Source organism: Bos mutus, chromosome 2, assembly GCF_027580195.1.
Source record: "Bos mutus isolate GX-2022 chromosome 2, NWIPB_WYAK_1.1, whole genome shotgun sequence".
NCBI classification, from domain to species: Eukaryota; Metazoa; Chordata; class Mammalia; order Artiodactyla; family Bovidae; genus Bos; species Bos mutus.
In genome coordinates, this window is record NC_091618.1 from 17,998,472 (window position 1) to 18,022,832 (window position 24,361).

Consider the following 24,361-nt stretch of genomic DNA (forward strand, 5'->3'; position numbering starts at 1 on the left):
AATATAATAGAACTAAGAGTAGAGTGCAGCTTATCCTTTTATTTCAGGCCTATAGAGATTGTGCATGACTTAATGATGAATGACTAAAATTTCTAAACCATCTCTTGGTGAATAGTTACCTTATCTTTGATACCTAAATGATCCATGTAGTTTTCCATTTTAAGTGGTTATCCCCTTTAGGTGGTAACTTGACTTACTATGCCAAAATTCACATGCTTTTTTTCTTTTAAACTCGTGATTCATGGGACAATAACAAAACAGCTCACTTGTGGGTTGTCTTTGTAGGCAGTCAATACTTCCTGCTTGATAGTTGTGTGCATGGCCATGCAGTCCAGCCAGAAGAAGACCAAATGGATTCTCCAGCTTAAAAAAGGGGGTTATGTTAAATAGAAATAGGAGAAACAAAACAACAGTACTCAGCAATAGAAAAACGAGTTAAAAAAATGATTTTCAACACAGTTATGAGTTGATGTTTAGAATTTTTTAACATCTTAATCCCTTATGCTTTTTAATGTGAAAACAAAAAGAGAAATCGCCATTAGTAAGTGTGTAGGCCCTTGAACATGATAAGTCTTTTAAGTAGTGGCTTGGTAATATTCACAATGCAAGATTAAAGAAATTGATTATAATTTAAGATTAAAATTAAATCTGAATAAAATCAAGACAAGATTAACATAGACATGAATATATTCATAGCATATATTACATTGCAAGTTAAAATAAATATCATTTAAGTCTTTGTTTGCACATCTAGTAAAGTTGAGAAAAATGGAACCAGGATTGGAGTATCAGATTGTCTCGTGGAGAGCCAGTCAAATACAGGATGATACAGTCTTGGTTCTGCTTGTTGGCTGGCTCTGCTCTAGCAGAGAGTAGTGAAGAATAGAGCAGTCTCTCTTCCTGTGCAGACCTCCTGCTAACAGAAGCTGGCTCTCAAGCCTACCTGTGCCATCCCACAGGCTTGCATATTAATATTATTTAACATTTCATGAAAGTGATATTATCCTTTGTATTCTGACATTCACCTATGTTTATATGCATGCTCAAGTTATTGATTTCTTCAACAGCTGTCTTTTAGGACCTGAATTAACTTCCTTGTTTGTTTTTGTTCATTTAAAAATAAACAGTAATAAAGAACTAGGTTACCATGTAGCAATACTATCTCTTTTAAACTGCAGCTTTTAGTTAAATAAAGAAGCTGTTAAATCTGGACCAAAACATTAACAAAATCTAGTTCTTCTTAATTTGCTGGTTATTGATTGGATTCGAGTACTTAGTGGACCTGTGCAAGTCAGCTCATGCTATTAGTAGTGAGTTGTCCAGATTTGTCCTTCATAACAGTTGAATGTTACAAACATATATCCATCAATCACCATACACTTGTATGACCATAAACAGTCATTTTGGTGAAGAATCTATTTCCAGCAGTTCTCAAATGTGGTCTTAAAAGGGTCAATTCAGTCGCTCAGTCGTGTCCGACTCTTTGCAACCCTATGAATTGCAGCAGGCCAGGCCTCCCTGTCCATCACCATCTCCCGGAGTTCACTGAAACTCACATCCATCGAGTCGGTGATGCCATCCAGCCATCTCATCCTCTATCGTCCCCTTCTCCTCCTGCCCCCAATCCCTCTCAGCATCAGAGTCTTTTCCAATGAGTCAACTCTTCGCATGAGGTGGCCAAAGTATTGGAGTTTCAGCTTTAGCATCATTCCTTCCAAAGAACACCCAGGGCTGATCTCCTTTAGAATGGACTCGTTGGATCTCCTTGCAGTCCAAGGGACTCTCAAGAGTCTTCTCCAACACCACAGTTCAAAAGCACCAATTCTTCGGCACTCAGCTTTCTTCACAGTCCAACTCTCACATCCATACATGACCACTGGAAAAACCATAGCCTTGACTAGACAGACCTTTGTTGGCAAAGTAGTCTCTGCTTTTGAATACGCTATCTAGGTTGGTCATAACTTTCCTCCCAAGGAGTAAGCGTCTTTTAATTTCATGGCTGCAGTCACCATCTGCAGTGATTTTGGAGCCCAGAAAAATAAAGTCTGACACTGTTTCCACTGTTTTCCCATCTATTTCCCGTGAAGTGATGGGACCAGATGCCATGATCTTTGTTTTCTGCATGTTGAGCTTTAAGCCAACTTTTTCACTCTCCTCTTTCACTTTCATCAAGAGGCTTTTTAGTTCCTCTTCACTTTCTTCTATAAGGGTGGTGTCATCTACAAGGTTCATTCCCCCTTAAAGAATTGGAGAACTTACTGTTCTATCTGTTAACATAAGAATTCCTTTCAATTTAGAGTAGATGTTTTTTGTGAGTGATTTATAGGTGATATGAGACAGAGTGTGCATGCTCGCATGTGTTTGTGGGTTTATGTGGTATATTTAATAGAAATAGTTATCAAGACCTCTCATATATAGATATAATTACCCAGCATAATTCAGAGCTGAGAAGAATTCATATTAAATGAATATTATGTTAGAATATCTGATGTCTGTTATTATAATCATGTATTTAATTGGTACTTTACAGCTTAAATTTGACACATTTAAACTTTTCCATTGAACTGCAATGATTGCTTCCCCAAGTAGGAAGTTTCTTTGGTAGCTTTTACTACTTAAAGAAGATGGAGTGTGTGTATCTGTAGCAGTTTTGCTTGCCCTTTTTTGAAAAACACAGTTGGAAACTGCTTAAGGTCTTTTCCACAAGAAAAACTAAAATTAGATCTGATGTTTGGACTAATTCGTGTGTTTTTGAAATAATTACATTGAATTTTAATTAGTGCCTAATTCGTTTTTCATGTGATCAATATTGTGTTCAAATTCTATACTGTTGTGTATTTTACAGCTGAATTAAGTGGTGCTTAGCTCAACTTTTAGAGAAGCTGATCTATAAGAGTTTAAGCTATGATACTGAATCTGTACTGATAGTTAATTTAACAAATTTCTATAGGCTTCTGGTCCATTTATTTGTGTACTAAGTACTTGCTGACAGATAAGTCCTCAGTGATGTTTTCATGGGCTTCTGAAACGGGAGACAGTGTTACTAGGAGGGTTGGTTGTAAGCAACCTGAATGCTGACCCCAATCATGAGGTGATGATTATCCCTTGTCAGAGCTTCAGTGTACGAGTCATGCCATCCTAAGCATAAGCATTTCTTGTGTATGCATGCTAGGTTTTAACTTGAGGTTATTTTTTTTATGATAAAGTTCATGAGTCATACTGTTCTATTTCAGTTGAAATAGAAGAAGTACTTCTAGGATTTTAAGAATATAGCTTCTAATACTTTGAAATCTTTTTAAACAGATAACATTGCTGCAGATGGAACATAATTTTGATATTGTAAGTATGTGCTATGTTTTAAAAGACTCACTCCAAACTTATTTTTTTTTTGTTTTTATTGAGTGAACATGGCTTCTTTTGTAGATGAACCATGCTTGTCGAGCCTTAACATACATGATGGAAGCACTTCCTCGATCATCGGCTGTGGTAGTTGATGCAATTCCTGTCTTTTTAGAAAAGGTAATCCTACTTTTGCCTAACTGTTTGAAGCAGGCATAGAGGAGTCAATGGACCTCCTGACTACTGAATTCTAAAGTTGTATATCAGATTGTAAGGCCACATTAAAAGACACATTTTAGCATCCATTATCTAACTAAAGTATATTTTTTAGCCAAGATTCCAGAAAAATGTTTTGTGTTTAGCAGATCGTAGTTTAAAGCTGATGCTAATAAGCATTTGTGTTATATCATCCCAGTGTTAAAATTTTTAATAATGGCAGTTATTGCACTAGTGTAAAAATCTTTCAGAGAAGAACTTAAAGCACTTGATTAAAAATGATTTCATTGTTTCTAGAAAACATCCCAGTGAGGTTGATAGCTATTTATACCCTCATTTTACAGCTGAGGAGGCTGAGCCAGACAAAATGCCTTGCTCAAGGTCATAAAGTGAGGCAGTGGAGAAAGGAAATTTTTTCATATGGTCTGTGGTAGGTTGTTTTTGGTCTGTTTTAAGGACCTTTTTCTTTTTAATGCACAATAAAATTTGCATTATCTGAAAACCTTGAAATATGCTAAAAACTGTAAAACTTGATTTTTTAAAATTTGTTCCATAAACCAACCCGTTTATTTTAAATCTGAAGATTTAAAGTTATATAATTGAATTTAGTTTATTCTTTAAAACATATTTTTCAACATCTTATAAAATGGTTGGAAGGAAGCTATATTGCCAATATGCTATAGCTTACATGCATAAGTCACTGGTTTCCTGTGGTGGGTTTCAGGTTAGAAACAGTATTTATTGTTTAGTCGCTAAATCATGTCCAACTCTTTGCGACCCCATAAACTGTAGCCTGCCAGGCTCCTCTGTCCATGAGATTCCCCAGGTAAGAATACTGGAGTGGGTTGCCATTCCCTTCTCCAGGAATCTTCCCGACCTAGGGATCATACCTGTTATCTCTTGCATTGGCAGACAGATTCTTTACCACTGTGCCACCAGGGAAGCATAGAGGCAGTATAGATTGATGAAAATTAAAGATGTTTATTCCCATAGAAGATGAGTAGCAAGTAAGAGCACTTGAATGATAACCTTGTTCCTTATTTGTATGTTCCCAGCTGCAAGTTATTCAGTGTATTGATGTGGCCGAGCAGGCCTTGACGGCCTTGGAGATGTTATCACGTAGACACAGTAAAGCCATTCTCCAGGCGGTAAGTGTTGTTACCAAAGGACTGTTTCCTTTAATGTTGAATTTTAGATCCATATTTGTATTAGCTCCTAGATTGCAGCCTCTGTAAGGTTCCCATGCTGTTTCCAAAGTGATGTGCTAGACTTTTTTCTTTCTTTTCATAATTGCTGATAAAAGAGTACTTCTTCGCTTTTAACAGTTTTCCTATATTTTAGGGTGGTTTGGCAGACTGCTTGCTGTATCTAGAGTTCTTCAGCATAAATGCCCAAAGAAACGCGCTAGCAATTGCAGCCAATTGCTGCCAGAGTATCACGCCAGATGAATTTCATTTTGTGGCGGATTCCCTCCCATTGCTTACCCAAAGGCTAACCCACCAGGTAAAATGCAAACCTATCTTATGCGGCATAAAACATGTTTATTAAATTTTTTTAAAATGCCATTTTCACCTGGAGTCTTAAATCTTCCAACTGGGTATGTAAATTGGAAATGTTCTGATCTTTGTCTTTTCCTGTTAACTAGTCATAGACCATATTAGGTTATTTTATGAAATTTCAATGGATTTACCCAAATGACAAGGTATCAACTATTTTGACTTTAGGGGTAAATTTATTATTTCAGCAGACACTTGAGTGTTTCCTATGTGATATGATGAGAATTTGCTTTTATAAAGATCACCCTTTCCTGAAAGCTGTTGAGTTAGGCAGAGAGGACCAGAGAGGGTATGGATTAAGATCAGAGAAGAAATGAGACTATGTATGTTCCACATAAAAATGAAATAAGAAATGTAGATTGCAGCTGTCTGGGACTGGCAAAGAACAGGAGCAGCTCTAGAGGAGAAGGCATCAGTGGGCCTGGTGTACTATATGATAAGCAGAGCTCATGTAGCCTCTCTTGCAGGACAGATGAGCCAAGTTTGAAGGTTGTAGAGAAATATAATTTTCTTGTAATGTTTCAAAGTGTTGTTATTGCTAAAGAGATTTTAAGAGATTTGGCTTTTAAGTCATCTTTATAAAATATGCTTAAAAGCATCTCAGGGAAAATTAGATACATAAAACATACAGACATACCTCAGAGATAGTGTGGATTTGGTTCCAACCACTGCAATAAAGCAAAAGATCACAATAAAGGGCATCACAAGAATGTTTTAAAAGTTTCTACTTATAAGGCTGTTTAAAATGATAGGATGTTTATTTTTATTATAGTTTTTGTTTAGGTATTGAAATTGTAGAAGCACAAAAGTTGTTTTTTTTTTTTATATAACTTGCTTTTTATTTGTTGAGGTCTTATAGGAAGTACAGATTTTATCAGTATGGTTTCCCTTTGTATTAAAATCATGACTTTACTGATTGCTTGCTTAGGTTCACAGCATTTTCAAAACTCACATCTTTGAAGAATTTGGGGTTAGGATAGTGAAAATGTTTTATATTAACAAACTTTATTTTCCTTTATTTAAAAAAAAACAAACAGGACAAAAAGTCAGTAGAAAGCACTTGCCTTTGTTTTGCACGTCTAGTGGACAACTTCCAACATGAGGAGGTAAGCATTTAGTCTGTTGATATTCTCATGAAGTTGTTAAACTGCTAACTCAGAATGTAACAGTTTTTTTTTTTTTTTTCTTGTGTTTCTGCAGAATTTACTCCAGCAGGTTGCTTCCAAAGATCTGCTAACAAATGTTCAACAACTGTTGGTAGTAACTCCACCAATTTTAAGTTCTGGGATGTTTATAATGGTGGTTCGCATGTTTTCTCTGATGTGTTCCAATTGTCCAACTTTAGCAGTTCAACTTATGAAGCAAAGTAAGTGCTATTTTATTATTCTGTTTTAAACAAGAAAAATTGTGTGTGTTTAACCTCTGTTGATAAGTAGAGTCAACATAAGCAAGTAGAAATCACTAATATGTAGGCACTGGATAGTAAAGGAAGAAAAATGTTACTGTGTAACAAATCTGGGTGTGACAATATAGTAATGCTTTCTCCATACAGTTTTCAAAGTATATAGTGTATTAAAACTTTACTATTGGAGGGCTAAGGTCATTGCTTTCTATACAATCAGTTAAGTAATGATGCTTCCTGGGGTCACAAGAGTCAGATACGACTTAGTGACTCAACAGCAGTGATGCTTCATTAGGAGAATTCTGAGTTTATGTTACCAATAACTGCTTCTCTTCTGCTTACAGGTAGTCCTTTTGCCTACGTTAGATTTTCCAGCATTTTATGATTCCAGAATGCCTTCTCCCTCAAAATATTTACATAGATGAATGGCTTTGATCTTTGCTGGTTTAACATTTCTAAGCCCTTCTCAACCTTACCCTGTGCAGAATATTAACATTTTATCACCACTGCTATTACAGTCTCTAGTGGGCTTCCCAGGTGGCTCAGTGGTAAAGAATCTGCTTTCCATTGCAGATGTGGTTCTATTCCTAGGTCAGGAAGATCCCCTGGAGTAAGAAATGGTAACCCACTCCAGTATTCTTGTCTATGAAATCCCATGAACAGAGGAACCTGGTGGGCTATACAGTCCATGGTGTCACAAAGAGTCAGACACAACTGAGTGAGTGCACACATGTGTACACACACACACCCCTGAACACACACACAAACTGCTGTTGTAGTTGCCCGTTACTGTCTTTACTTTAGATTTCACAAGTTAATGTCAGAAGACTGTGGGTTTCAGAGAACATCTGTATATTTTGATTATTGCTAGTAGAGCATTGATCACTTCTGTATGAAACACTCATAATTGTGTATAGTTGTATATCCATAATTTTGCTTTCTGAGAATATTATCTTGGGAGTCAGTGATGACATTCACTGACAAACAGTCTTTGTACCTCTGCCTCAGGTAGATTATTAAGCGGTATAATAGTACTTTTCTTGTTGGGGAGGGAGGATGGGAAACTCAGGTTTAAATTTAGTCACGTTAGTTGTGAATTTTAGCACATGGCACAGTTCTTTGTAGAAAAATAGTGTTGCTGAGGTGATTTATTGAAGACATAAAGCATTTTGTCATTCCTAAACTTAGTATTCCAGAGAACACTGTTTTGCTTATGCCCTGAACAAAGTCCTCTCTGCCAAGATAAGTTTGAGGAAGATCTTTTTTTTTTTTTTTTTTTTTTTTAGTCATAATGTACTTTCCTAATTAAAATTCCTAGAAGTCCCTTGAATTTTGGTTTCCTGAAGTTTGCACATAGATTATCTCTTGTTACCATATGGCACAGCATTTTTCCTATATCCTGGTTTGGGAAATTGCTATCTAAGTTTTGTTTTTGTTTTTAATGTTCTAGAATTACCTCGTTTGCATATTTTAGGAAGTTTGCCACATATTCATCATATAGAAGCCACTAGACTTACATTGTCTTTCTCCCTCAGTAACACAAAGGAAACATGAACCTATCTTGTTCTATTTTTTTTCAATCTCTGATCTTTTTTTTCTTTTTAAGTTACTATTACACCATTGCCATATATTCCTGTTTCTTAAGAAAGTTGGCAAAATGAATTTTTCAAAAATTTTTAAAGATTTAATCACTACTTGTGAAATTTCTATGAGGCAGAGATTTAACTATTCATAACTCCTCTAACCAAATTGAGGCTTCCCTGGTGGCTCAGAAGGTAAAGCATCTGCCTGCAATGTGGGAGATCCAGGTTCAATCCCTGGGTTGGGAAGATCCCCTGGAGAAAGAAATGGCAACCCACTTTAGTACTCTTGTCTGGAAAATACCATGGATGGAGGAGCCTGTTAGGCTATAGTCCATGGAGTCACAAAGATTGGACACAACTGAGCAACTTCACTTTCTTTCTGCCCGAATTAATGATGAGTACTTTCTTAACAGTAGAATACTGATTACTGGCAGGACATTTCAGTGAAATATTTATACATGTTTTGTATGTGCATATAGAACCATATGCCACAACCAACAGAGACACAGCCTTGTCTTTAGGTCCTGGTTGTTAGAATGATCAAAACCTTGGCAACTGGGAACATGTTCCACTCACTGTGTCAATGCATTAGACAAGTTTTCACCCCAGTTCTTCTATAAACTGAGATCTTCTGGGAATGGAAGTTTGTGGTAGAGGATATTTTCTTGATTTTTAAAGGTAGTTGGCATGCTTACTGTCATTTAAGTAAAGGTTTTCCTTATGACAAAATGGCAAGATTCAGATGCTTTTAATCGCTGTGTTTTATTCTTTTGGCCACACGATTTCAGTATATTATATTTGAATTGAAGAAAATACACAGATATATGTGAATCAAGGATAAAATGTTTAGTGCACTTGTTCTGCAAACTCTGTGCTCCTTAAGGAAAGTAATACAAGATTCTTAAAGTCTCTGCAGTGAACTTATGACTTAAGTCCTCAAAAGGAAATTGTTTAAATCTTCATAGTTTTTTTTTAAGGTTTTAATTCCAAGTTATTTTCACCTATCTTGAATGGTATGGCCAAACAGGAAAATACTTTTGTTTTTCCCCTTGGGAATGATTGCCTTTTAAATATGGCAATACAAGTAGTTTCATAGGCTTTGGCTTTTCATTGTTGGCTTTACAGACATTGCAGAAACGCTTCACTTTCTCCTGTGTGGTGCCTCCAATGGAAGTTGTCAGGAGCAGATTGATCTTGTTCCACGAAGTCCTCAAGAACTGTATGAACTGACATCTCTGATTTGGTAAAGATTGGGCCAATAGTTAATAATAACTGGAGGGCATTTTGCTTTAGAGACCTGGTATTTACTGACAGCTTAGAAAGCTACTTATTAAAATAATTGCACCTTTCATTTTCAGTGAACTTATGCCATGTTTACCAAAGGAAGGCATTTTTGCAGTTGATACCATGCTGAAGAAAGGCAATGCACAGAACACGGATGGGGCCATATGGCAGTGGCGGGATGACCGGGGCCTCTGGCACCCCTATAACAGGATAGACAGCCGGATCATTGAGGTAGTAGTTTCCTCGTACCGTTTAAATATGTCTTCTTTGGATGGAGTGTGGGTGTAGGGCTGGAGTCGGGAGGGGGCATGTGGACGTAAATGTGCTTAGCGTGGAATTAACTCACGATTCTCTCATTTTGTCTCCTGAGAACAAGGTCCTCATTTCTGTTGAGGTCAGAAAACATGATGTTCTAGTCCTGCTTCTGCTACTCACTACCTGATTGACTTGGAGCAAGTAATTTAAGTTCTTTGTTCCATGGTTTCCTCCTTTCTAAAAGGAAACGCGGGAGGAGTTAGGCTACATGTCTCAAAAAGTTCCTTCAGTCTCCTATCCAGAAGAAATCTCTCAAAAGCAAAGATTACATACAAGTGGCTGCTTTTCAGTATTTTTTAAAAGAGCAAAAATATAGAAAGAATTTAAATATCTAGCTCTAGGTGAATAAGTAAATTGTGGTATACACCTAAGCTTCTATGTAGTACAGACCTTACTGGGATAAAGTTTAATTACTTACAATGTGATATGCTATAAATGAAAACAAAATTATGTGATCCATGGAAACTCAGCAAAAGAAAAGAATAATAGCAAAGGAAAGAAATATACCACAATATTTATAGTGATTTTTCTGTGGAGGTTTTATGTGTGATTTTATTCTTATTTCCATACTTCAATATTAAATTTGCATTGAAATACTTCAGAACTTTCTCAGGTCAGGAAAATTTTTGCCCTTATTTAGGAAGCATTGGTCACTGCTTTATTTGAGATGCCGTGCATCATTTACTAATGTTTTCATCTATAAGATACTCAAGTATTAATATATTTTCTAATTTCAGCCTGTGTAATTAGAATGTTTTAGGACATTTACACATAGACTTTTTTTCTTTAAGTTATCTTCCACTAGTTTCTAAAAATGAATGTTTGGAAAACTTTGGAACCACTAATTTATGTTATGAAATCAAATTCTTATGACAGTATCAAAACTCAGGACCAGTTGTTCTGAGAAAGTCAGAGGTGACTAGTCTTTTGTAATTGTTAGCCTTACTTTATGAGCTGGTTGTGGTCTCTAATGCTGAGCGTTCTTCTTTTTAGCATTTTCCCAGTAATTGGATTTTCCCTGTTAGGTTACTCTCTGGTATTTTCTGAGAATCCTGACTTCCATTCAACCAAGGAATTCCATAAAAATGTATATTTTGTCACTTCTTTAGGCTGTCTAAAATCCACCAGTGTTAACTACATTGTCTCATTTGAGATACATACTGTGTAATGCTTGCCACCTCTTGGGATTACTTTTTCTACTTCCAGTTGTGTCCCTTTCAATCTTAGGGCATCATTGCAATGTAAAAGTCTTTTTTTGATGACCTAAGGATAATTTTGTAGGATCATTTTGTTTAAAGGAGGATCTTGATTGGCTCCTAGGAATCCATGATGTAAATAATATTTTAACCTAAGAATAAGGTACCAAAAGTTATACCAAAGGATAACTGATTTTTTTCTGTCAGCAGTGTCTTCAAGGCCTTTTTAACACAAATAGTATCTTCTCCGTGTCAGCGATCCTGCATGACTGGATTTTACCTGTATTTGTCTCAGGGGACCTAATGGTCCTGGGGGTGTATATATATATTTAATTAAAAATGGTTTGTTGATTGAGTAAGTTTTGTCATATCCACACTATTAAAACTTCCACATTCTGTTACTTACTGTCTGAAACCTGATGAAACAAATATGTAAGTTAGCATTTATGGAGGTCCCCACTGTGTCTTGAGTTAATAAGTTTCTCCATGTTTATATTCAAGGTTTCTCTCTCTTTGCTCTCAGGCAGCCCATCAGGTCGGTGAGGATGAGATAAGCTTGTCCACTCTGGGACGAGTTTATACTATTGATTTTAATTCTATGCAGCAAATCAATGAGGACACGGGAACAGCACGTGCCATTCAGAGAAAACCTAACCCCTTAGCCAATACTAACACTAGTAAGTACCTTTTGAAGTCAAAAGTAGTACCATGTTGTCTAGTGAATAGTGTTTGCAATAACATTTAATTGTTTTATTGAGTGTTTTTTATTATATTGAGGTAGTTGCATGGTAGGAAATAGTTCTTTTTGTTGTTGTTTTATCATGTGCTTTAATCGGTAAATCAGCCAACATAGCTTGACTGGTATCTTCCCCCAAGATTTTCCTACTTTTGTCATTTGCAGTCCTGGACTCTAGTCAGAATTGTCCTGTGTGTTTTTCTCCGCTTTCAGTTTTATTGAGATATAATTACACAGCAATGTGTGAATTTAAGATGTACCACATAATAGTTTGACTCACGTAGATCCTGAAATGATTACCACATTAGTTGGTTAGAGTAAACATCCATCTTCTCATATAGATACAAATTAAAGAAAGAGAAAAAAAGATAATTTGGGTGGTAAGAAATTCTTAGCTTTCTCATATAATATCAGCAGTGTTAATTATTTTTGTCATGTTGTACATTACATCCCTAGTATTTATTTATCTTGTAACTTTCTGACTGCCTTCATCCAGTCCCTCACCCCTTCCCCCAGTAATACTATGTTGAGTTTGGTATAGTGGACTTACAACACTGTGTTAGTTCCGGTTACACAACATAGTGAATTCAGTACCTCATACATTTCAAAATAATCACCACGATCAGTCTACTTATGATGTCACCAAAAGTATTACATAGTTATTGACTGTATTCCCCATGTTGTACATTTCATACTTGTGACTCATTTATTCTTCAACTGGAAGTTTGTATCCCTTAATCTTCCTCACTTGTTTCTTTTTTCCCTCCAACCCATTCCCTACCCTCCACCCCACCACCCCCCCTGCCCAGCAGTCACTAATTAGTTCTCTTCAGCCCAGGCAGTTTTTAAAATCTGATCTTTTTATTCCTGTTTTACATTTAGATCCAGTCACACCCCATCAGATCAGTTCTTTCTAATCTTTTGTTTTATACTTTCGCATCAAAATTCTCTTTAATTCATGAGAATTTTTTACCCTCAAGTTTCTGTCATTTGTTCCTTTCTGGAGGGCTTTTAGTTCAGTGCTTTTGTAGTTCTAGCCCAGAGTATAAAGGTCAGCATACTTTTAAGCTTTGCAGGCCACGCAGTCTGTATTCAGCGCTGCTCTTGTAGCCCCTACACAGCCATGCACAGTATGTAAACAAATGTAAGTGGTTGTGTTTCAGTAAAATTTATTTACAAAAATCAGTGGTGAGGTAGGTTAGGCCTTCGAACCATACGTTGCCAACCCCTGTTCTAGAGCTTTTCATCTGTTACCTTTCTCCTACACTTTACTCCCTTTAAGCCCAGTGACCGGTCATCTTTTTCCAATTTCTTGCTGTATGTCTACTGTGCTTAGTCACTTAGTCATGTCTGACTCTTTGCGAGTCCATGGACTATATATAGCCTGCCTGACTCCTTTGTCCATGGGGATTCTCCAGGCAAGAACACTGGAGTGGGTTGCCGTGCCCTCTTCCAGGGATCGAACCCAGGTTTCCCACATTGCAGGTGGAATTTTTACTGCCTGAACACCTGAGAAGTCCAAGAATACTGGAGTGGGTAACCTATCCCTTCTCCAGGGAATCTTCCCAATGCAGGAATTGAACCTGGGTCTCCTGCATTGCAGGTGGATTCTTTACCAGCTGAGCTACTCCTGCATACTCAATATTCATTTCTTCAACTGCGTTTATTTCTTACCAGTAGTTTTAACTGGTTAGTACTCAAATGTCCCCAATATTTTGTGGAACAGGTATTAGTAAAAATAAGAGGTACAGTGTAGTGCTACCTTGTGTTTTGCAGCTAGCTGGAATAGTCAGTGGTTTTTAAAATTTTTTAATTTTAAAATTTGTCTTAATGTTGTTTGGGGCATCTTTATAGACCCCAGTTGATTGCATTATATAAGTTAATTTCCTTTATAGCATTGTACATCCACTTGAATTTTATGTTAGCTCGCTTTATTGTGTTTCTGAAGCCTTTCAGATTTTACATTTTTTATTGCAGGTGGATATTCAGAGTTAAAGAAGGATGATGCTCGAGCACAGCTTATGAAAGAGGATCCGGAACTGGCTAAGTCTTTTATTAAGACATTATTTGGTGTTCTTTATGAAGTGTATAGTTCCTCAGCAGGACCTGCGGTCAGACATAAGTGCCTTAGAGCAATTCTTAGGATAATTTATTTCGCGGATGCCGAACTTCTAAAGGATGTCCTGAAAAACCATGCTGTTTCAAGGTGTGTTCATGAAAGTGGTAAAAAGAAACATTTTAGAAACCCAAGTCTCTGCAGTTAACTTCAGAAAATTTTAAAGCCATATTATAGTATAAAATGCACAAAACAGTTAATCTGGAGTATCTTGAGCCCTTCATTGTCTTTCTGTATTCACAGACACCTTCAATAAAAAATAGATTAAATGGAAAAGTTGAGCATTTAAGAAAAATTCTTATTTTAGTCAACAGGTTTCAAAACTGAAATATTTCGCTCTCAAATTTAAAGTTGTGTGGCCATCAATAATTATCAAATCCAGGCAGATGTTTTATATACAAATGCTTTCTTTTTTTAGTCATATTGCTTCCATGCTATCAAGCCAAGACCTGAAGATAGTAGTTGGAGCCCTTCAAATGGCAGAGATCTTAATGCAGAAGTTACCTGATATTTTTAGTGTTTACTTCAGAAGAGAAGGTAATTCCGTTCATGATAATTGATGGTTAATCTTTTAGTCTGAATATTATTTTAGTAGAATTATAGTTATAATCTGTGGAACAAAAATTGTTACTATTATATAATTTACATGCTTTCAGCTTAAGTATGTAACATGCATCTTTTTAAAACCTTTTATTACAGATTGTATGAGATTGACTTGTTAATTGATGAACACTTACTAAGTTTCAGTGATTTGAGTGTTTATGGCCTAGAAGCAATTGCTGACTTTTCTTTTTATGCTGGTAGCATACAGTTGCCCTAAAGATTCTTTGAAAAAGTCAGAGGTCACTTTCTCTCCCAAGGAATCCTGTTAATAGATCAGTACAGCTGTATAAGGGATTATTTTTTACTTCATTGTGTAAATAATGAAATATTTTAAGACTTGGAATAATCTTCAGAATGCAATTTGTCTGGTCCTCTAATTTGAGGAATTTCAGTTTCGAAATCAGCCTTGGGGACATGGTATTTTAGCATTCTCTTCTTGAAAACCTGGAAGATGAAACTGTCACTCATTCAGGGTGTTTATCCTTTTTTAAACCTGCAAAGATAATAAAAGAAGTTCTTTCTCAACAGAAATCTCTTTATGGGTCTTGTGGTCTATCAGGTTACTTGGGTCTTGTGAGGATGCAAAAAATAATGGTGTTCTCCTGGCATGTAATACTTTGTCTTCAATCCCAGTTCTTTATGCTCATAATCACTTTTTCTTATGCGGGATTCATTTCTCTTTACATCTTGAGAATGTAATAGACACACTAGTGTAATAATATTGAGTCAAATGGGAAGAAATTCTCACTGTTTATTGTTAGCTCTGTTCAAGTAATAATGGAAAAAATCCAACACTACATGTTTGTATGAAATAGAAGGCAAACTCTCTTCGTATCCCAGAGGCAATAACTATGGTTAACAAACTAGATTTATGTACCTTTTCTGTGCTTACATAAACACTTGGTGTATATTCTTATTTTTAGCCTTAGAGTTGGTGATGGACAGGGAGGCCTGGCGTGCTGTGATTCATGGGGTCGCAAAGAGTCGGACACGACTGAGCGACTGATCTGAGCTGATCTGATCTTGCATTTTTATTTTGTTTTAGGTATTCTATGTTTGTTGTCATTTGCTTTTAGTTGCTTTATGATTTGAGAATTGGTATATGAATATATATATGAGAATATGAGAATCGGTCTTTTTTTTCAGTGATTTTTTAAAAAAACTTTTGATCCTATCAATCAACTATGCCATCAGATTGAATTTCCCACCCCCAAGTATTTGTATAGCGTATACATGGTGAGGTATATGGAGATATCTAGATTGGTTCTCCCCCTTTGCATGTGGCTTGTCTCGCTGTTCTCTGAGGTTCCACTTAAAGATCACTTATTCCTAAATACCTATCCTGCCTCCTGAATTGTTAGATCTCCCTATGGTATGCTCCAGCAGCACTATATTTTATTTCTCATAAGCAGTTCATTCTGTATTTTTAAGTTCTTGTTAAATATATCTTTCTCATTAGTTAGTAAGTGCCCTGAATACATTTTTCTTAGCCATGGCCATATTCTTAGTGCCTCGCTCACAGTCTGGGTATATGATGGTTGCAAATAATACTTGTGGAATGAATGCCTGAAGTTTGAATTCACTCAAAAATCTTTTTTTTTTTTTAATATAAATAATCTGATGGAAAGTTGTGGACTCTTCCCCAGAAAAATGTGAATGCTGTGAACATGTGAGCACACACCTTTGTATTCTGTCCCCCCCGCCGCCCACCACCCCATGTGCTTCCTCCCACAATCGAACCCCAAATACAAATCTCTGCCTTAATGGGTTATTATTCCGTCTCCTTGTACACGTGGAGGGATGTGAAAATCTCCACCCTTCAATAGCTGGTGTACTCTTTATTGACAGTAGTGTTATTGTGATCTTGTCTCCTTGTAGCATTTGAAGTTAATAATTGTAGGTCCTTTTCTTATCTTTTGGCTATCCAGCCACAGGTGCACTGATTTTTGTAATTGTTTTTGATTCTTACAATGGGTACTTTAAATTTCTGGTAGGACTTTATATGTGACCCCATTTAACATTTTGAGCATATTGGAAGGCCTCAGAAGAGACGTGTGTTCAGTCGCTAAGTCGCATTTGACACCGCGACCCCGTGGACTAGAACATACCAGGTTCCAATGAGTTTCCTTCACCGTCTCCCAGAGTTTGCTCAGATTCATGTTCATTGAGTTGATGATGCTATCTAACCATCTCACCCTCAATATAAATATGTTTATTTAAATTTGAATTTACTTCCTTCTGTTTTTTGGAGTCAGGTTGAAGACTCTGGCACCTCAATTATTGTCCTGTTTTTGCGTACTTTTTATTCAGTCCTTGTGAACCACCATTAGCGTTTAGGGATCTTGTAATGGTGGGGAGGTAGTCCTGATTAACACACACTCTAACCTCTGTTCTATAAAGGTGTAATGCATCAAGTAAAACACTTAGCAGAATCTGAGTCATTGTTGACGAGTCCACCAAAGGCATGTACAAATGGGTCCGGATCCTTGGGGTCCACGCCATCGGTCAACAGTGGAACAGCCACGGCCGCCACCAATGCCTCGGCTGACCTGGGGTCCCCCAGCTTGCAGCACAGCAGAGACGATTCTCTAGACCTGAGCCCTCAAGGGTAAGTCAGAGTCCTGCAGTGACTCTTGTGCTCTTTGCTTGGAACTCTGCCCTGGTCTCTGAGTCGCACCCATGGAAGTGAAAGGTGTAGGGCACTACAGAGAGTGTACATTTTCCATTTTTTCATGTATGTTTTGTTAGGTATATAATGAGAATGGGGAAAAAATTGAACACTTACTGAAAACCTGCTGTACAGAGCCATGTTTAGAAACCACAGTAGAGACTTAATATTTACATTGACCTACAAGGGCACTAAGGCTCAGAGAAGCTAAGTGACTGACATAATGTCTTGAACTTACTATAACGATGAAGGATTTGAGCCTCATTTCTGATACCATAATCTTAATGATTATTTATTATGTTGCAGCATATATTACCAACTTTGAGACATCTAGATATTGATATAGTGAAAAATATTAAAAATTGGAATTTTTAGAATATAAGAAAAGAACCTGATTTCCCATCTGTCTTTTACTGGCATATCGGAACTTTTGCTCTTAATAAAGGCTAATGAGAATTCTAAGAAAATTCTCTGTTTGCACCTCTTTTTTAATTCCTTTGTTGTACTCTGCTGCTGAGAACGTTACCAGCCCTCATGTCGGTTATCATTTTGTACTGAAACAAATCACACTCTTAAAAGTGTTTTTGTTCCTTTGATGGAAGCTAAAAAGTCGATCTTGGTAAAGTGTATATTTAATAAGTGGGGTCCAAAAATTTAATCTTACCAGCTGTAAAGCTCAGAATCCTAGCTGCTCTTGGTGCCCCCTGGTGGCAGTTGTCCACCCTGGTGTATATATGAGTTTTGAGAGTTCTGTGACTCCTGGTCCAGTGTTATCTTAGGAAGCTGCTGGGTTTAAGTGGTACTATGTAATGGGCACAGTCCAGGGTTTTGGGACCTAGCAGTATTACCAAGGACCCTCCACCTTCCCTGTTCTCTAGTTGAATTGTCTTGCCATTTTCTCTCCCAGCCTTGCCCACCTCTCTCTTTCCTTGCTAGCCCAGTTCCCTCCCCCAGCTGCTGTGGCAACCTGAGGTCATTGCGGGGTTTTACTCTATAGCATAGGCATGGTGCCTGAGCTCTAGCATAAGTGGTTGGTAAAATATGATGCAGCTTACAGAGATGCAGTGCTCCTGAGCTACTTTAAATTAAAGAACTAGAGTTGATTATACGTTCTGACAGTCAATGCTTCTAAGGAAAGAGAAATACTTTCAGAGAGAGACTTTCAGCGCTCTAAGTGATTCATTTCTCTTCTAATATGGTTTTAAATGAGAAGTTCATAAAAATGTATAAATGGAATTAAGTTTATTCTTTGAAAGTTCACTTGTCCTGATTGTCAAGTATATTGATCATGCTATTAAGTGTTTTCAATAGACATATCAGATGTTGGAAAACTTTAAATTTTTTTTCAAAATTTTTCTTACTTGAATTATAATTTAACTGAACCATAACTTTTTTTAATCTTTTCCATCTTACGTAGTTTTGTTATTCTACGAATGATAGTATAAACTATTTCTAAAGTTGTTAAATACAGTAAAAAATAGTGCACAAGGCCATATGTGTTGTCTTTCATATATTCTAATTCAAATAGGTTGTTTACACTATCACTCTGCTACATTTGTTTACAGATAACTGAATTCTTTATAAAAGTATTTATAAATTCATTCATTTTGGATATTATTATCATTGCATACCATGAAATTACTTTGGGTAATATCGGAAAGTATTTTGATAATGTTAACTTTAGTGTGCTGTGATTATTATTTTACTTACTGTCATTTAGATTAGAAAAGAAAAAAGGTACTCAGATTTAACATTCTTTTTCTGATTTATGATTGCATGGTTCTTTCTTTGTATTGTATATTTGTTTTATATACTTTATTTATGTACTACATTTAACAATGGAGTTTAACAAGGATTAATGAGATATTCTGTCTATTTGGTTTTCTTTTAGTAATTCAGTAGTCAAGGTATTTGTATAGCTAGGTATTTTCTGAAGTAATCAATTTCTGTGTCTGTGCACTTGTAGAACATTGGTGCAGAGTTGGCATTAAATAATCACTAAATGGAAAATACTGTTATGACAGTATTTTATAACACATTGTTTCTGCCATTTTGGCCTGCTTTAAAGTGAGTGATGGTATTAGATCATGATAATTGCTAAACTTACCCCATGTTTTCCCGTGTGATAGTCGATTAAGTGATGTTCTAAAGAGAAAACGACTGCCAAAACGAGGATCAAGAAGGCCAAAGTATTCACCTCCGAGAGATGATGACAAAGTAGACAATCAAGGTAACTTGTGATGAAACCATGGGGAGGTGAATGGAAAGGAACTAGCGGCTAAAGACACATACTTTATTTTTGCTGCCAGCTTTGAATCATGCCTGAGTTTGCTGAATTCCCAGTGTTCTTAGTTCTTGTAGCTAATTAATCTGTTGAGTGGAAGTCTTAAAATTCTGTTGGTTTTCATCATTTGCACTAAAATGATTTAATTATTGTTCTCTCCATAGCTAAAAGCCCCACCACTACTCAGTCACCTAAGTCTTCTTTCTTGGCAAGCTTGAATCCAAAAACGTGGGGAAGGTTAAGCGCACAGTCTAACAGCAACAACATTGAACCAGCACGAACTGCGGGAGTTAGTGGTCTTGCCAGGGCCGCCTCAAAGGACACCATCTCCAATAATAGGTGAGGTGGGGGGATTCTGTGTTACTTCTGTTCCTAGATTAGGAAAAGCTTCATGGTATTCTAGTCAGTGTACGTATTACATAGAGATGGAAACATGGACACAGGCCTTTAATTTTTGCTCAGAGGTCGCATAGGTCCAGGATGGAGCAGATTCTCAGTTCTTGAGCCCCATGCCTGACTTTTTCTCATATTTTAAAATTTGAACATGTCTAGTTGGAAGTTTTCTATGTTCAAAACCAAGCAAATAGATTTCCCTTTGAATTTGTTCCTTAGTTTTGTTCTGGAAAAGGGAAAACTGATGTATTTTCCAAACACACACATGCTCTTTTATAATAGCCCTCTTCTGCATTAGAGCAGAGCCCTTTTTTGGAAATGTAAAACTGTCGGTTAAACCATTTCACACCAATTTATGGCTTTAAAAAAATCAGTCCTTTAAAATCCTCAAGGATTGTTTTGTTTTGTTTGACTCTGGATGTAAATACCAACAGGGATTAGTTCCTCTGCAAATAAGAAATTTTTAAAAAGCAAATTCCATTGGGAAAACAAGCTCTTTTTTGGTTTATTGCCTTGATTGGTGGGTGGTTCTGAATTTCAGGTAGTAGAAATAAGCAAATATATTTCTGAAGTTATTAGAATTTGTTATTTGAACAGTGAGGTCTCAGTTGTCATAGCTTATTATGTGCCTAATAGGTACATGTTTCTGGTCTATAGAACATAAGGGACAGTGCAGATATGTCTATACCTTAGAAAACAGTCTTGGAAAATTGCTTTCAGGTTAACAGGAAACTGTTAGGTTGTAGAGTCCATAGACATTAGAACTGGTTTTTTTTCTTTTTTTGGTCTTCATGTAGTGATATGAAATGTATTTTAAGTATTAACCGTGCATTTCTCTAGGTATATCTTAGCCCATTTTCAAACTGAAACTTAAGTGGTTTAATGTGGAATCTGGATTTACTAGTCTATAAACATAGGCCAACCCACTCCAGTACTCTTGCCTGGAAAATCCCGTGGACGGAGGAGCCTGGTAGGCTGCAGTCCATGGGGTCGCTAGAGTCAGACACGACTGAGCGACTTCACTTTCACTTTTCACTTTCATGCATTGGAGAAGGAAATGGCAACCCACTCCAGTGTTCTTGCCTGGAGAATCCCAGGGATGGGGAAGCCTGGTGGGCTGCCGTCTATGGGGTCGCACAGAGTCGGACACGACTGAAGCGACTTAGCAGCAGCAGCTAACATAGGCCAAAAAAGGATTTTAAATGTAGCAGCTATCTGCTTTTGACCAGAAGTTATAATTGAAAACTTTTCTATGTACACTGAGTTTTTAATATCTTTTTCCTTCTTGCAGAGAAAAAATTAAAGGTTGGATTAAAGAGCAGGCACATAAATTTGTAGAGCGTTACTTCAGTTCTGAGAACATGGATGGAAGCAACCCTGCATTGAATGTCCTTCAGAGACTTTGTGCTGCTACTGAACAACTCAACCTCCAGGTACCGCAGCCAGTGCACCTAGCTGCTTCTCTGGGCTCTTCCATCCGGCTCCTCCTTGCCTTGGTGACTCTAGATTTCCGTGGATTCATTTGTCTTAGAGCAACTTTTCTAACCAGACCTGTACCTTTGGCGCTGACGTTTCTTTAACTTGTCTCTTGACTCCTTACTTCCTCATTTTGTCATTAAGTGTGCTAGACATCTGATTTTTGACTTTGCTTTCCCTCGCCTCCCATGTCTCTTAAGAAATGGAGAGATTTCAAAAGTGTCCCTCAGGCACATCTCTCCTCTCAGTTGTCTTCAGCTACAGGTACTAGCTTATGTTTATAGACTAGTAAATCCAGATTCCCCATTAAACCACTTAAGTTTCAGTTTGAAAATGGGCCAAGATATACCTAGAGAAATGCACAGTTAATACTTAAAATACATTTCATGTCACTACATGAAGGGGAAAAAAAAAAAGGCAGTTTTAATGTCTATGGACTCTACAGCCTAACGGTTTCCTAAGTGAAGGAGAAGCCCCTCCTTCACCGCTCTTTACCTGTGCCCTAAGAGTGCTCAGAGAGGGTAGAGGTGTCATAAACCTTTTGTGTTTCATCTGATTCTTTTTCCATTTTTGATGTACTTTGAGCTGTGTGAATAGCACATGTTTTCTAAGAAATTGTCTTATTTCATTCAGACTTCAAATGCACTATAAAGCCACACCTTAAACTCTTTTCATTTTGGTATTATAGCTCTGTTCCTCCAATTTGCTTTCTCATCTTTTGTCTTTTTTTTTTCTTTAATACAACTACATTGGTTAAATGCTAAGTTTTTGTTTTTTTTTTTAATGTCAGAATGGACACTGGTTTTCTGTCATGAAATAATAACATTTTGTGAATGTGTGTGTTTGTAAAGTATTGTTTTTCAAGGATCTACCAAGTATGTACCACCTGCCCCTGATTTCTTTTTTAAAAGTGTTCAAGTATCGGGTAGCTTTGGTGGAAATATGAATTGTGTATTTATTACGGACTCTTTAAATCAGTGAATACTGTTTTCATCTCTTTCAGGTGGATGGTGGAGCTGAGTGCCTTGTAGAAATCCGTAGCATAGTCTCAGAGTCTGATGTTTCATCGTTTGAAATCCAACACAGTGGATTTGTGAAGCAACTGTTGCTTTATTTGACATCTAAAAGTGAAAAAGACGCTGTGAGCAGAGAGATCAGATTAAAGAGATTCCTTCATGTATTTTTTTCTTCTCCAGTAAGTTACCTAATAATCATACCTGTGTGTCTTATTTTGAGAGTCATTTTTTACTCATGCAGATATTTTCATCCCAGGAGTAATTTGTAATAGTTTTTGGTCAAGATACTGAGGTAAAGTTTTTAACTTGGATATTATACACATTTGGATTCCTTGGTCTTTTATGCATTAGGTAAACAGTAACACAAGAAAATGGTGAAGCAAGTGCCTATGCTCTGATTGATGTATCTTGATTCTGTGTTTTTGTGTAAGACAGACCATTAATTGTTTGGGCCTCCCTGATAGCTTGGGCTTCCCTGGTGGCTCAGACGGTAAAGAATCCACCTGCAATGTGGGAGACCTGAGTTCGATCCCTGGGTTGGGAAGATCCGCTGGAGAAGGAAAGGACAATCCACTCATTCTGGCCTGGAGAATTCCATGGACTGTGTAGTCCATGGGGTCTCAAAGAGTCAGACACGACTGAGCAACTTTCACTTTCACTTCCTGATATCTCAGATGGTAGAGTCTGCCTGCAATGTGGAAGGACCCAGGTTTGATCCCTGGGTCAGGAAGATCCCCTGGAGAAGGATATGCCAACCCACTCCAGTATTCTTGTCCTAAAAAATCCCATGGATGGATGAGCCTGGTGGGCTACAGTCCATAGGGTCACAAAGCATAGGACACGTCTGAGCAACTAACACAACTAACAGTTGTGAGTGTATTTGATTCTGAATATCTGTTTTTAAGCATATTGCAGTTTTCAGTATATTTTTTAATAGAAATATGGTAGACATCATGTATCTATAGGCATAAGATAGAGTATATGTAAATATTTCTGTTTTGTATATAAGACACAGAACTAACAATTTCATTGAGGAATGGTTGATCACCATTTATAATGTGGATCATAAGACCAGAAGGTACAGAGCAGCTTTACTTTCCTCATTCTCAGTGAGTGAAAGTGAAAGAGTAACCTGGACACTAGTGACTTAACACCATTCTACTTGTTCATAATGGCTTAACAGAAGGCGATTCTCTGGATCAACTGTGTAATAGGGCTAAGGACAGCTCGCTTGTGTGTCAGTCAAACTCACCGTCTCTGGTCATTGTTTGCAGACATTGCTTGCGTTATTTTAATTTGTTCTACTACCTAAAGCAGAATTGGTAATTATTTGTGACTCATTAGCTGTATAGTTAATATTGGATATAGTTTTATACCATGCTAGAATTATGTACAGTCTGTAATCACTTACTGAAAATTCCTTGGGGCTGGATGGGTTTCATGAGTTTTGCCATACAGTACGTACAGCACTTATTATCTGATAATCCCCAGTGGATTCTGAATAGTACTCCATACACATTAAGTATTTTTGCAACAAAACATATGAATATTCCTACAAAATGTAAATAAAGACTTCAAACAGCCACGTATCTGTCTGGGTCAGATTTTGCCACCAAATGAGTAGTGTTTTCAAGCCTTTTGGACTTAGGAATTGTGAATACGGGATTGTGTGCCTATACAAAAATTGTGTTTATTGAAATTATTTGGAAGCCATTGTTCCAGCTAAATCCATCATAAAAAAATACAATAGAGTAAGTCTTTTGTAAAACTGCCTATTAAATATTCTTAATGAGTGTTCTATTTCATGAGGCCTTGCTTAACCTGTTGGTTTATTTATAACTTTAGCTTCCTGGAGAAGAGCCCATTGAACGAGTAGAACCAGTGGGTAATGCACCTTTGTTGGCATTAGTTCACAAAATGAACAACTGCCTCAGCCAGATGGAACAATTTCCAGTCAAAGTGCATGACTTTCCCAGTGGAAATGGGACAGGAGGCAGGTAAGGATCCTTGCCTAGGTGGGCCCTTGCCACTGATTTTATATTTTTGTTGAGGTAAAGTGGCAAGAGGTCTGGTGACATCTTGGTGCTCAAAGAACGCTCATTATAAGGACTGAGGAGATTAAATATTCTAGTGCGTGAATCAAATAACTTTTATTCCTAAAACATACCCTGTATCTTA

The 24,361-nt window shown here is 37.0% G+C and overlaps 1 protein-coding gene across 17 annotated transcripts in view; it reads left to right on the forward strand.

The window, feature by feature from the left end:
• The window catches only part of TRIP12 (thyroid hormone receptor interactor 12), a 151,105-nt gene that overhangs the window by 100,679 nt on the left and 26,065 nt on the right, over positions 1-24,361 (forward strand). For 7 of the 17 annotated variants that reach the window (XM_070385536.1, XM_070385538.1, XM_070385533.1 and 4 more), the window contains 17 exons: positions 3,304-3,339; positions 3,424-3,519; positions 4,611-4,703; positions 4,897-5,058; positions 6,149-6,217; positions 6,312-6,477; positions 9,222-9,339; positions 9,455-9,614; positions 11,415-11,568; positions 13,605-13,833; positions 14,162-14,280; positions 16,747-16,954; positions 19,144-19,244; positions 19,463-19,637; positions 20,983-21,124; positions 22,171-22,362; positions 24,029-24,180. In XM_070385536.1, coding sequence (XP_070241637.1) covers positions 3,304-3,339; positions 3,424-3,519; positions 4,611-4,703; positions 4,897-5,058; positions 6,149-6,217; positions 6,312-6,477; positions 9,222-9,339; positions 9,455-9,614; positions 11,415-11,568; positions 13,605-13,833; positions 14,162-14,280; positions 16,747-16,954; positions 19,144-19,244; positions 19,463-19,637; positions 20,983-21,124; positions 22,171-22,362; positions 24,029-24,180 — 2,372 coding nt within the window. The remainder of the gene's footprint in view (positions 1-3,303; positions 3,340-3,423; positions 3,520-4,610; positions 4,704-4,896; positions 5,059-6,148; positions 6,218-6,311; positions 6,478-9,221; positions 9,340-9,454; positions 9,615-11,414; positions 11,569-13,604; positions 13,834-14,161; positions 14,281-16,746; positions 16,955-19,143; positions 19,245-19,462; positions 19,638-20,982; positions 21,125-22,170; positions 22,363-24,028; positions 24,181-24,361) is intronic. The other 10 variants (XM_070385564.1, XM_070385539.1, XM_070385572.1 and 7 more) reach the window with 3 other exon arrangements.